This window comes from Pleurodeles waltl, chromosome 4_2 (genome assembly GCF_031143425.1).
Source record: "Pleurodeles waltl isolate 20211129_DDA chromosome 4_2, aPleWal1.hap1.20221129, whole genome shotgun sequence".
NCBI lineage: Eukaryota > Metazoa > Chordata > Amphibia > Caudata > Salamandridae > Pleurodeles > Pleurodeles waltl.
In genome coordinates this window covers 605,312,567-605,325,580 of record NC_090443.1, presented here as the reverse complement: position 1 = coordinate 605,325,580, position 13,014 = coordinate 605,312,567, and the positions used below count along the sequence as shown (strand labels likewise).

The 13,014-nt window shown below is 46.0% G+C and overlaps 1 protein-coding gene across 3 annotated transcripts in view; it reads right to left on the bottom strand.

Annotated features, from left to right (window-relative positions):
• The window catches only part of AGL (amylo-alpha-1, 6-glucosidase, 4-alpha-glucanotransferase), a 419,432-nt gene that overhangs the window by 250,038 nt on the left and 156,380 nt on the right, over positions 1 to 13,014 (bottom strand). For all 3 annotated transcript variants that reach the window (XM_069232148.1, XM_069232150.1, XM_069232149.1), the window contains exons 16-17: positions 10,219 to 10,374; positions 9,980 to 10,130 (exon numbers count right to left, since the gene is read on the bottom strand). In XM_069232148.1, the coding sequence (XP_069088249.1) occupies positions 9,980 to 10,130; positions 10,219 to 10,374 (307 nt within the window). The remainder of the gene's footprint in view (positions 1 to 9,979; positions 10,131 to 10,218; positions 10,375 to 13,014) is intronic.

The following is a 13,014-nucleotide window of genomic DNA, read 5'->3' as shown; positions in this document are numbered from 1 at the left end:
TAGGCGTAATGGCTTTGCCTTTTACTGGGTCCTGGAACACTTGTTTGGCGTGTTTTAACATGCCTGGCAGCATTGGCAAACTTTGGTATGCGCTGTGGGTGGATGACAAGGTATTAAACAAAAAGTCGTCTTCTATGGGCTCTGCATGCATTGCTACATTATGAAATGTAGCTGCCCTTGAAACCACCTGCATATATGCAGTGCTGTCCTCAGATGGTGACGGCATTGCCGGGTAGCAATCGGGACTATTGTCTGAGACCGGTGCATCATACAAGTCCCATGCATCCGTGTCATCTTGTGACATCCCTGTGTGTGTCGGCGACTGCATCATTGGGAGTGTTGCTACCGGGGACAGGTGTGGCGAATGCAATGGAGATTGCTGTGCGAGAACCTTGGTGGGGTTTTGTCTTTAGCCACTTTCGCTTTTGGCTGCATTTCCGTCTCCTGGAATGATAGCTTTCGCTTGATTTTTAGTGGAGGAAGAGTTTGGATTTTCCCCGTGTCCTTCTGTATGTGCAGCCTCCTCTGGGTATGGTCTGGCTCTCCCATGCCCAGTTCTTGTTCAAATCTGTGCCCTTGAAGCTGACTTGAAAGGTCTTGCTCTTCTGTATAGGAGCCTGGTTTCGGCTCTGAGGCTGCATGTTTCGGCACCAAAGCTTTTTGTACAGTCTTTTTTCGGCTCAGAGGAAACCTTCTTGATGTGCCGAACTCTCAGTGCCGAGATTGTTCGGAGCCGGTATCTCGACCGGAGTCGGATGTCTTCGGCTGCTGGGAGGCCTTTTTCGGTGCCGATGTTTGGTCACCGTGTTTTCGGGTTAAGCCATGGCCTGTTGGCGGTGGCATCCCCTTGGCCTTTATTATTTTTGAGTGAGTCTTTGCCGGGGCTGGTTTACTCACAGTTTGTTGCTGCGTCTTCGGCTGCTCACTTTCGGACTCGTCCGAGTCCGAATCTCGAATGGAGAATCTCTCCTCTTCCTCGACGTCGATCTGCTCGGCCGGTGACGACGCCATCTGGAGTCTTCGAGCTCTTCGTTCTCGTAGTGTTTTCTTGGATCGAAACGCCCAACAGGCCTTGCAAGTATCCTCCCTGTGTTCTGGAGACAAACACAGATTACAGATCAAGTGTTGGTCTGTATAAGGATACTTTGCGTGGCAGTTGGGGCAGAAGCGGAAGGGGGTCCGGTCCATGAGGTTTGGAGATGGACACGGTCGGACCGACCAGGCCCCGCTGGAGATTGGAAGCCCCAAAGGGCCGCCGGAGCGCTTCTTTCTTCGGTGTCGATGTGCTAACACTAAACCGGTTCCGAGCGCGAACAATACCGTCGAATTTTCCGATAACTAACTAACTTTTCTGAATCGAAAATACGGAGCGAAGAGGAACACGTCCGAACCCGATGGCGGAAAGAAAACAATCGCCAGGAACAGGATGGCGGTATGGGGGTCGGAATCCCCAAGCCATGGAGGATTCCCCAGGGCAGCGGGAAACCGGCAGTACACCGCCGGTTTTCCGTTTCTGACCGCGGCTGTACCGCCGCGGTCAGAATGCCCATGGGAGCACCGCCAGCCTGTTGGCGGTGCTCCCGCGGTCGTTGGCCCTGGCGGATTTTACCGCCAGGGTCAGAATGACCCCCTAAGTGTTCTGAGATCTAAGATAGGTCTTAATGTTTTGTCCTTTTTTGGAATCAGGAAATATAGTGAGTAGACGCCTGTTCCTTTTTGGTGATTGGGTACGAGCTCTATTGCTTGTTTTTTTTTTTAGCAGTGCTTGGACCTCTATTTGTAATAGGTCTAAGTGTTGCTGAGACAGTCTGTGCGGTTTTGGTGGCACGTCAGGAGGGAATGTTGTGAATTCTATGCAATAACCATGTTGGATAATTGATAGGACCCATGCGTCTGAGGTAATGTGTGTCCAGTTTTGGTAGTATGTGGTTAGTCTCCCCCCCACTGGTGACAAGTGTTGGGGTGTTGTGACATTGAAGTCACTGCTTGGTCTGGCTTGGTTTGGTTGGTTGGAATTTTCCCCTTCCTCTTGGGAATTGTCCTCTATAGGAACCACAAAACCCTCCCCTTTGGTATTGTGATTGATAGGTGGGTCTGGTTTGAGAGGTGGAAGGTTCTGATGTTTGTTGTCGAAACCCCCCTCTGAATTGTGGTTTCCTAAAGGTGCCTCTGACTTGTGGGGAATAGAGCGCGCCCATGGCTTTGGCCGTGTCTGTGTCTTTTTTCAATGACTGTATCGACTTCCGGCCCAAACAACTGCTGTTGATTAAACTGCATATTTAACACCGCTTGTTGAATCTCTGGCTTGAATCTAGAACTTTGCAGCCATGCATGTCTGCGAATGGTTACAGCCGTGTTCGCAGTTCGTGCTGCCGTGTCTGCAGAGTCTAGTGCGGACCTTATCTGGTTGTTAGATATGGCCTGTCCTTCTTCCACTACTTGCTTGGCACGTTTCTGGTGTTCCGTGGGCAAGTGCTGTATGATGTCTTGCATCTCGTCCCAGTCCCTGTCGTAGCGTGCAAGTAGGGCTTGTGAATTCGCAATTCGCCATTGATTGGCTGCTTGTGATGCCACTCGCTTGCCTGCAGCGTCGAATTTCTGACTTTCTTTGTCAGGTGGTGGAGCATCTCCTGACGATTGAGAGTTTGCTCTTTTCCTTGCTGCCCCTACAACCACCGAGTCCGGTGTGAGCTGCTGTGTTATGAACACTGGATCTGTTGGGGGTGGCTTGTACTTTTTTTCAACTCTAGGCGTGATAGCTCTTCCCTTTATAGGCTCCTGGAAGGCCTGCTGCGCATGCTTGAGCATGCCTGGGAGCATTGGCAGACTCTGGTAGAATGCGTGGGTGGATGCCAAAGTGTTAAAAAGGAAGTCATCCTCCACTGGCTCTGTGTGCATTACTACGTTGTGGAAAGTAGCTGCCCTGGATAGTACCTGCGTATATGCAGTACTGTCTTCTGGTGGTGATGTCTTAGTTGGATAACAATCTGGGCTGTTATCCGATACTGGTGGATCGTATAAATCCCATGCATCGGCATCATCTTGGGTCATCCCAGTATGTGTGGGTGACTGCATTATAGGTGTTCCCACTGGTGACAATTGTGGCGAGCGCAGTGGGGATGGTTGTGGTGAGACCATTGGTGGTGGTGGTGATTTGTCTCTAACCACCTTTGCCTTTGGTTGCATTTCTGTTTCCTGAAATGCAAGCTTCCTTTTCGATTTGAGTGGAGGTAAAGTCTGAATATTGCCAGTCTCTTTTTGGATATGTAACCTCTATTGTGTATGGTCAGGTTCTTCCATACCTAACTCTTGCTCGAATCGATGTCTTTCTTTGAGTTGGCTGGAAAGTTCTTGCTCTTCTGTGTAAGAGCTTCTTTTCGGCTCTGAGGCCGCTTTTTTCGGTACCGAAGTTTCTGTTGTTATAGATTTTTTCGGTTCCGAGGAGATCTTTCGGGGTTTTGTCAATTCGATCACTCGGTGTCGAAATCGTTTGGTGCCGGAATCTAGATCAGAGTCGGAAGTCTTCAGCAACTCCTTGGCCTTTTTCGGTGCCCATGTTTGTTCACCTTCCTTTCGGTGGGTTAAGCCATGGCCTACTGGCGGTGGCGTCCCCTTGGCCTTAAGTGTTTTGGTGTGACCCTGAGTTTGGGACGGGGCAGGTTTACTCACGGTTCGTTGCACCGTCGAGGGTCGTTCACCTTCGGATTCATCTGAGTCCGTCTCTTGGATGGAGATACTTTCCTCCTCTTTGACGTCGAGCTGTTCTTTCGGCTTCGACGCCATTTGCAGTCTTCTTGCTCGTCAATCCCTCAAGGTCTTTTTCGATCGAAACGCTCGGCAAGCTTCACAAGTATCCTCTCTGTGTTCGGGTGACAAACAAAGATTACAGACCCGGTGCTGGTCTGTATAAGGATACTTTGCCTGACACTTAGGACAGAAACGGAAGGGGGTCCGGTCCATTAGTCTGGGGCGACGGGTGTGGTCGGGCCGACCAGGCCTCGGTGAAGAGTGGAAGCCCCGAAGGGCCACCGAAGCAGTCTTGATGTCAGTGCCGATACACTAACACTAACCCGGTACCGAGCGATAACAATACCATCGAATTGTCGATACATTAGCTAACTTTCCCGATTCGAAATACGGAGCGAAGATGAACACGTCCGAACCCGATGGCGGAAAGAAAACAATCTAAGATGGAGTCGAAGCCCATGCGCAATGGAGCCGAACGGGAGGAGTCACTCGGTCCCGTGACTCGAAAAGACTTCTTCGAAGAAAAACAACTTGTAACACTCCGAGCCCAACACTAGATGGCAGGATAATGCACAGCATAGCCATTGTCCCAAACGCAGTAAGGTTTGCAGTATCTGGGGATGAAGTTCCCATTCGTGTATCTGTTGGTGATCTTGACTGAGATTGTCGGCCAACTGGTTTTGAATTCCTGGGATGTATTGTGCTATTAGGCGAATGTGATTGTGAGTCGCCCAATGCCAAATCTTATGTGCTAAGAGACACAGCTTTGATTGAGTGTGTCCCTCCCTGTTTGTTTAGGTAATACATTGTTGTCATGTTGTCTGTTTTGACAAGAATGTGTTTGTGGGCTATTAACGGTTTAAATGCTTTCAATGCTAGAAACACTGCTAGTAGTTCTAGTTGATTTATATGAAGTTGTCTTTGTTGAGTGTCCCATTGTCCCTGGATGCTGTGTTGGTTGAGTGTGCTCCCCACCCTGCCATGGAAGCATCTGTTGTGATCACGTATTGAGGCACTGGGTCCTGGAAAGGCCGCCCTTGGTTTAAATTTATAGGATTCCACCATTGAAGCGAGGAGTGTGTTTGGCGGTCTATCAACTCTAGATCTTGAAGTTGACCCTGTGCTTGTGTCCATTGTGTCGCTAGACACTTTTGTAAGGGCCGCATGTGTAATCTTGCGTTTGGGACAATGGCTATGCATGAAGACATCATGCCTAGAAGTTTCATCACAAACCTTACTTGATACTGTTGATTTGGGTGCATGCTTTGTACTACGTTTTGGAATTCTTGTACTCTTTGTGGACTTGGAGTGGCAATCCCTTTTTTTGTGTTGATTGTTGCTCCTAAGTATGGTTGTATTTGACACGGTTGTAAGTGTGATTTTAGGTTGTTTATTGAGAACCCTAACTTGTGAAGGGTTTCTATGACGTATTTTGTGTGTTGAAGACACTTTTTGTGAGTGCTGGTCTTTATTAACCAGTCGTCTAGGTACGGGAATACGTGTATGTGCTGCCTTCTGATATGTGCAGCTACTACTGCAAGGCATTTTGTAAATACCCTTGGTGCTGTTGTTATCCCGAATGGTAACACTTTGAATTGGTAGTGTACTCCTTGGATTACAAACCTTAAGTATTTTCTGTGGGAAGGATGTATGGGTATATGGAAGTAAGCATCCTTGAGGTCTAATGTTGACATGTAGTCTTGTTGTTTGAGCAAGGGAATCACGTCTTGAAGTGTCACTATGTGAAAGTGATCTGATTTGATGTAAAGGTTTAGTGTTCTGAGATCTAAGATGGGTCTCAGTGTTTTGTCCTTTTTTGGTATTAGAAAATACAGGGAATAAACACCTGTTCCTTTTTGATGGTTGGGCACTAGTTCTATTGCCTCCTTTTGTAATAACGCTTAGACCTCCAGTTGTAATAGATCCAAGTGCTGTTTGGACATGTTGTGTGTTTTTGGAGGCACGTTTGGTGGTAATTGTAGGAATTCTATGCAATAACCATGTTGGATAATGGCTAGGACCCATGAGTCCGTAGTTATGTCTTCCCAATTTTTGTAACTGGTGTTATGTGTTGGGGATTCGTGACATTGGAGTCACTGTTTATTTTGTGGGGTTTTTGGGCTTTGGAATTTCCCTCTTGTTTTAGGAAACTGTCCACCCCTATATTGTCCCCGAAAACCTCCTCTTTGGTATTGGCCCTGGTATGTGGGTCTGGCCTGTGAGGTTGAAGGTTCAGTGCTTTGGGCTCGAAACCCCCCTCTAAAGTGTGGCTTCTTAAAGGTGCCTCTGCTCTGTGGGGAGTAAAGCGCGCCCATGGCTTTGGCCGTGTCTGTGTCTTTCTTTAGCTTTTCTATAGCTGTGTCCACCTCCGGCCCAAACAACTGTTGTCCATTAAAAGGCATATTAAGCACAGCCTGCTGGATCTCTGGCTTAAATCCGGAGGTGCGTAGCCATGCGTGTCTCCGAATAGTGACTGCCGTGTTCACTGTTCTGGCAGCTGTGTCCGCTGCGTCCATAGCCGATCGTATCTGGTTGTTGGAGATACTTTGGCCTTCTTCCACCACTTGTTGTGCACGCTTTTGAAACTCTTTGGGAAGATGTTCAATGAAATGCTGCATTTCGTCCCAATGAGCCCTGTCATATCTTGCCAATAAAGCTTGGGAATTGGCAATACGCCATTGATTGGCTGCTTGTGTTGCAACCCTTTTTCCAGCTGCATCAAACTTTCGACTTTCTTTGTCGGGTGGTGGTGTATCCCCAGAAGTCTGTGAGTTTGCCCTTTTCCGGGCTGCCCCTACTACCACCGAGTCAGGTGTTAGTTGTTGCGTGATGTAGACAGGGTCCATAGGGGGAGGTTTGTATTTCTTCTTCACCCTAGGTGTGATGGCTCTGCCTTTGACGGGGTCTTGAAACACCTGTTTTGCGTGTTTTAACATACCTGGTAACATAGGCAGACTCTGGAATTGGCTATGTGTTGATGACAGGGTATTGAATAAAAAGTCATCCTCTATAGGTTCTGCATGCAGTGCTACATTGTGAAAAGTAGCTGCTCTGGACACCACCTGCATGTAAGCAGTACTGTCTTCTGGTGGTGATGGTCTTGCCGGGTAGCAATCCGGACTATTGCCAGATACTGGTGCATCATATAGATCCCATGCATCTGGGTCATCCTGGCTCATCCCTGTATGCGTTGGTGATTGCATCATTGGGGGTGTTGCAATTGGTGACAGTTGTGGTGAGTGCGGTGGCGATGGCTGTGGCGAAAAACGTGGTGGAGTTTTTTCTTTAGCCACTTTTGCTTTTGGCTGTTTTTCTGTCTCTTGGAAAACAAGTTTCCGTTTCATTTTAATTGGGGGAAGAGTTCTTATTTTCCCTGTGCCCTTCTGAATATGGAGCCTTTTTTGTGTATAGTCTGGCTCTCCCATCTCTAATTCTTGTCCAAATGTATGGCCTTGTAGTTGTGATGAAAGGCCTTGTTCTTCTGAATATGAACTCTGTTTCGGCTCCGAGGCTGGGTGTTTCGGCACCAGTATCTTTTCCGTAGTCTTTTTCGGCTCCGAAGCCACCTTTTTCGGTTTTGGGGTGCCGATATCTTGGTGCCGAGTTTTGTCAGAGCCAGTATCTCGGTGCCGAGTATACTCTGTGCCGGTATCTCGACCGGAGTCGGATGTCTTCGACACGTGTATGCCCTTTTTCGGTGCCGATGGTTGGTCACTGTGCTTACGGGTTAAGCCATGGCCTGCCGGCGGTGGCGTCCCCTGGGCTTTCATTATCTTTGTGTGAGTTTTGGCCGGGACAGTTTTACTCACGGTTTGTTGCCTCGCCGGCGGCTCACTTTCGGCCTCGTCCGAGTCCGAATCAGGAATGGAGAAAGTCTCCTCTTCTTCGACGTCTTGGTGTCCTGCCGGCGTCGATGCCATTTGAAGCCTTCGAGCTCTTCGGTCCTGTAGCGTCTTCTTCGACCGAAATGCCCGACAGGCCTCACAGGTATCCTCTTTGTGTTCGGGGGACAAACACAAATTACAGACCAAATGCTGGTCTGTATAAGGATACTTATTGTGGGACTTTCGGGGCAGAAGCGGAATGGGGTCCGTTCCATGAGCCTTGAAGACGCACGTGGTCGGGCCGACCAGGCCCCGCCGGGGAGTGGAAGCCCCAAAGGGCTACCGGAGCTCTTCTTTTCTTCGGTGTCGATCTGCTATTACTAACCCGATACCGAACGCAAACAATACCGTCAAATTTTCCGAGATTTATTTAACTTTCCAAACCGAAACACGGAGCGAAGAGGAACACGTCCGAACCTGATGGCGGAAAGAAGACAATCTAAGATGGAGTCGACGCCCATGCCCAATGGAGCCGAAAGGAGAGGAGTCCCTCGATCTCGTGACTCGAAAAGACTTCTTCGAAGAAAAACAACTTGTAACACTCCGAGCCCAACACTAGATGGCAGGATAATGCACAGCATGTGTATCTGCAGCTACACATGCCATTGAACATATATATATATATATATATATATATATATATACACACACACACACATATATATGTGTGTTACCTGCCCTGAAGAAGCAATATTGTATTCCGTGGAACATGTGTTGCCAACTTCAGTGTCTGTATGATGCTCTATAGTCTTCATCAACATAATATTGCGTATAGCCTTGCATGTTGGGAAGCAATGTATCTGTGATGGCTCGCGCTCCACGCCACAAGTCCCTAATCTACCAATCTGGGATCGCAGGAATAGAGAGCATGTTCCACACACAGATGTGGGTTGAAGCGGGGGTCAAGCTATGGGAAGATTTGGTTACAGAGGAGGGACTCTGCACGTTTGAGACCCTAAGGGTGGATCACAGGTTGGGGAATGACCAATTCTTCCTGCATTCGGTGCTCAGGGATATGATGTTGAGAACATGGGCACATGACCAGGTGCGGCCTCCTATAGGGGCGCCCCTGGAGATGGTCCTGATCAGAGGAAACTCCATGAAGGCTATCACACTCCTGTATATGCCATTACGGTGGCGGTTAACTGGAGAGGCCTGGAAACTACACGACTGGTGGAACTTATCACTCAGAATAGATATCCCGGCTAAACAATGGGAGCTGTGTCTCCAATCAGTCAGGCGGGCAACACACAATACACATTTCTGCCTCATTCAATTTCACTATCTGCACCACGCATACCTCGCCCCACAGAAGATAGGCAGAATACTCCCAGGTGCCAGTGGTTCCTAGTGTGGTGCAGCAGACACAAGATTTCCCCCACATGGTATGGATGCGTGTGGTGCCCCTTTTGTGGACAGGTCACACAAGCTATCTCGGAGATGATGAGCTGCCTGTTTCTGCTGGATCCAGTCCAGGGTTTTCTGGATGTGGGGCATATAATTAAACAATTGAAGGGGTTGATACGATTCCAGAATCTGGCACGGATTCTGGCTAAATGGTACATAACCATGGCCTAGAAATCGGCCACAATACCTTCACTGTGTCATCGGCAGGCAGACATGTGTAAATGGGCACTGGCTACATGTAAGAGGTGATAGGGAGGACCTGCTGGGGGCTTGGGATACTTACTTGGAGAAACTTGAAACACACTTGGATGACCGTTCACCCTGAGAACCTCCACAATGTCACTATCAGGGTGTTGCTGACAGGGCCCCTTGCTTAATCTAAAGCACAAGCAACTACCAGTGGTGCCCACGGAGTGGGGTAGACACAACCACAAACCCAACTGGAGAAATAATACTGGTGTCACTGGAACTGAAACACCATAAGAAATACCTAGACACCACAAAGGGACACAAGGGCAGCATGGACTGTAGGATACACTGCACTTAGATCCAAGGACCAATGCATTCAGGTTGGTGGTGGAGGGTAAATACAGTTAAATTTCTTGTGGTAATATTTTTTTCATCATGATCTGTCCATGTACTATCCAAGGAGACCTCTTGATAGAGAGGCACTGTTATGCACATCTGCTCTTGACAAGAATGTTACGACTAATGGAGGAGATGCGGTGGCCCTCCTGTGTTGATGGACTTAGGATTCACAGTCCCCACATGCTGCATAAAAGGGAGTTATGGACACTAGCAACTGAACTGCACCTGACTCCCTTCTTCTGATACGGAGTGCTTCAATTGTGTAATAGATATGCTTCTGTTACTTCCATGCAATATGAAAGCAATAAAGACAGTTAAAAAAGAAAATTGTACACATTCTCAACTGGCAATACCTGGGATACACATCTGAGGCACTTCCTTGCTGTAGAATGAAGTTTTTGGATCGCGGAATGCAGTCCTGGACACAGCTACTACAGACTGATGTGTGTGTGGACAGTGTCTTGTTACTGCTACAATATCTTCATCAACTTGGTCCACATAGACCTTTAGAAAGTAAGCAGAACCCAGGTTCAGTAGGGAAATCACAAAATCCCGAGAGCAGTAGTATATTATTATTTATTCCCATATATACCTGGATAAAGCCTCGCTCGCCCAGTTCTTGATGCAAATGATTGATAGCCTTTTTGCCTGCAATAATTCCACTTTGTAAATTAACTTCACCATGAGTTGATGCTGTGGCCTTTGGATTCCACTTGGTATAAAACCGCTCTTCGGAAACCACAGAAATCTGAATGAAAAGGAAAAACCATGGATTAAGTACTCTGAGGAGTTATCGCAACGTATAAATTTAACCTGATATTCTTTGCATGTGTTCTGTACTGCATCACATTTGTCCATCTGGCATGGACCACATAAAATTACCACTCCATATCCCATGCACCAGCCATAATTAAGACATACCGTGACAGGTCATTTTTCCTCAGTTTAAAAAGATGAATACAACTCCCTAAAGGCCAAACCAATGACACTGGGACCAAAGAGATGCTGGTGACAATAGATTAGTTAGCATGAAATCAATCAGAAGGTAATTAATGTGACTATTTAAAGGGGAACTTACTGACTGTTTACCAATAGAGTACAAGAAATAGAAAAAACTTGTAATATTCCATCTCTTTGAAAAAGTGGGAACATGTAAAAGCTGTTGGAATTGACTGCAAGCTGGAAAACAGCCACCTACTTTCAAAAGAGTGGAGTATGGGATTTAGTGCAGATGGTACAACAAAGGCAATGTCACATCTGACAAATCCAATAAGTTTTTAGATAGGGTAATGCACCACTATTCCATTCTGTACCATTACAAAGCTAAGACAGGTAAACTGATTCTACAATCTTGTGATGGGAGCAAGACTTCCATTACAAGATCTCTTGAACAGAACAGCACTGCGAGACAAAAAAAGATCTATATGAAAACTTAATCAGATAGTGAGACTTGGAAGGAGGAGCTACTAGAAACAATCCTGGTTCATCTCCTTCGAATTCCCACTTCCTTATTAATTTCTTTCTGTTCTTTTTCTTAGGGCAGCCAAGTGGTTAACAGAAATATGGGGCTGTAGGTCATTCAGTTGTAAATGCAAATGTACATATTTTTCAGATGTAAATCAGTGGGTCTGGCAGCATTCTTCACTACTGCAGCCGTCTTTGATCTATGGTATGGATACTCACAAACATTTTCCCAGGGGACAAAAAGTTTAGTCTGTGATGTGCCTGAGGGCTCCATAGATGCCATTGGCGTGGTGGTTGGGGGAGGGAGGAGGAGCGGCTTTGGGTGACTGGCAGTAAGGTAGGTATGGGTGAAACGAAGGATATACATCTAGTGGCTGAACTGAACAATGTGCACCCAAAAAAAACCTGGGATTAATCCTGGCTTCCCCACTTTTCCAAATGTTGTGACCCTAAGCAATTTTTAATTACATGTGCCCTTCACTTTATTCATTATCACATATAAGAGGACCTCGAAATACATGATTTCTCAGTGTGTACTGTACAAAACCTGTTCCTGTGTTTGACTTAATAAACTATAATGTTGTTCATGAATAACAAGAACCCAGGCTACCCAAAAGTGCACACCTGACGTGCCTCTTTAATTTACTATTGGTGTTGATGTCAGAGTAGGGGAAGTTCTAAATTCATATTTGAAAACTATCACTTTTAAATGAATATTTCTCAATTCACTGATATAATAAATTGTACTAAGGTTAAAAGGTTCTGCAAATTAACTAAATATACTTTTAGAATTTTGAGGATAAGGTCATAATTTTTTACACCTTTGTTGCAAGATGTCTTTAAAAATGAAGGTGTTTCTAAAGTTAAGCACAGGACTCCCTAGTTACTTTCTTCCTTTAACTTTAATTAAGGTTGGAATAAATTATTGCTTGTCTATTTAATTTTTTAAAATTATTAGTGCTGAGTTGAGTAAAAAGCAAGTTACTTGCCTGTATACTGTGGTTCTCCAATATTAATATCTTTCATAGATTCACATGCTTGAATCGTCCAGCAATAAAAAGCAATGTTAGTGGGAAGGCCTTGGAAAACCCACTGACAACAATAGGCAGTGTTAACCTATTGACATTGTTTGATGCATTCAAACCTCAAGCAATCAGAGCAGAGATCTATATGTCTCATAGATTCACACGCTTAAATCAGAGAAGCGAGCAGTATTAAAAGACTGTTGGAGGAATGTTAAGCGAACCATCCCAACATGAAAACAATTACAACATTGACTGTAAAATTCACTCACATTAATTATATTCCTATATGCAAGCTTGTTACATACAAAGAAATCATTTGCTACAAGTAAACGTATATTTGTCACAGCATATAAATAAACAAAAGAAGAGAAAGAGTGAGAATGAAAGAGAAAGAAAGAGAGACATCTGCGGATCAGGCTGAGAAAAACAATTTAACTTGTATATCTTAGGAAAACAGGCATCATAATGTGGCCTGCCTGACTGCCACATCAGCTCTTTGCCAAGAGTCCAGGCATTAATGGTTTGTGAAAGTATGGCCATTAACCCATGTGGCTGCTCTGCAGATGTCAAGAAGCGAAGCCCCCACAAACGGCCTTCCTCGTGGAGTGTGCCTTCACTTTTGCTGACAGCGTCCATCCTGCCATCTTGTGGTAGAACATAATAACCTCAGCTACTCAGTGAGCGATACTCAGCATTGACAGAGCTTATCCTTTCCTCAGCGAGGCAAAGGAGACCAAGAGTTGATCAGATTTTCTGAACGTTTGAGTTCTATTTAGGTAAAACTTAGGAAAGTGTTTAAATTCCAGTGAATGTAGGACTTTTTTCGCTGGTGAAGATGGGTTATGGAAGAATGTTGGTAAAACTATAGACTCTCAGAGGTGAAAAGTTGTTGGTACTTT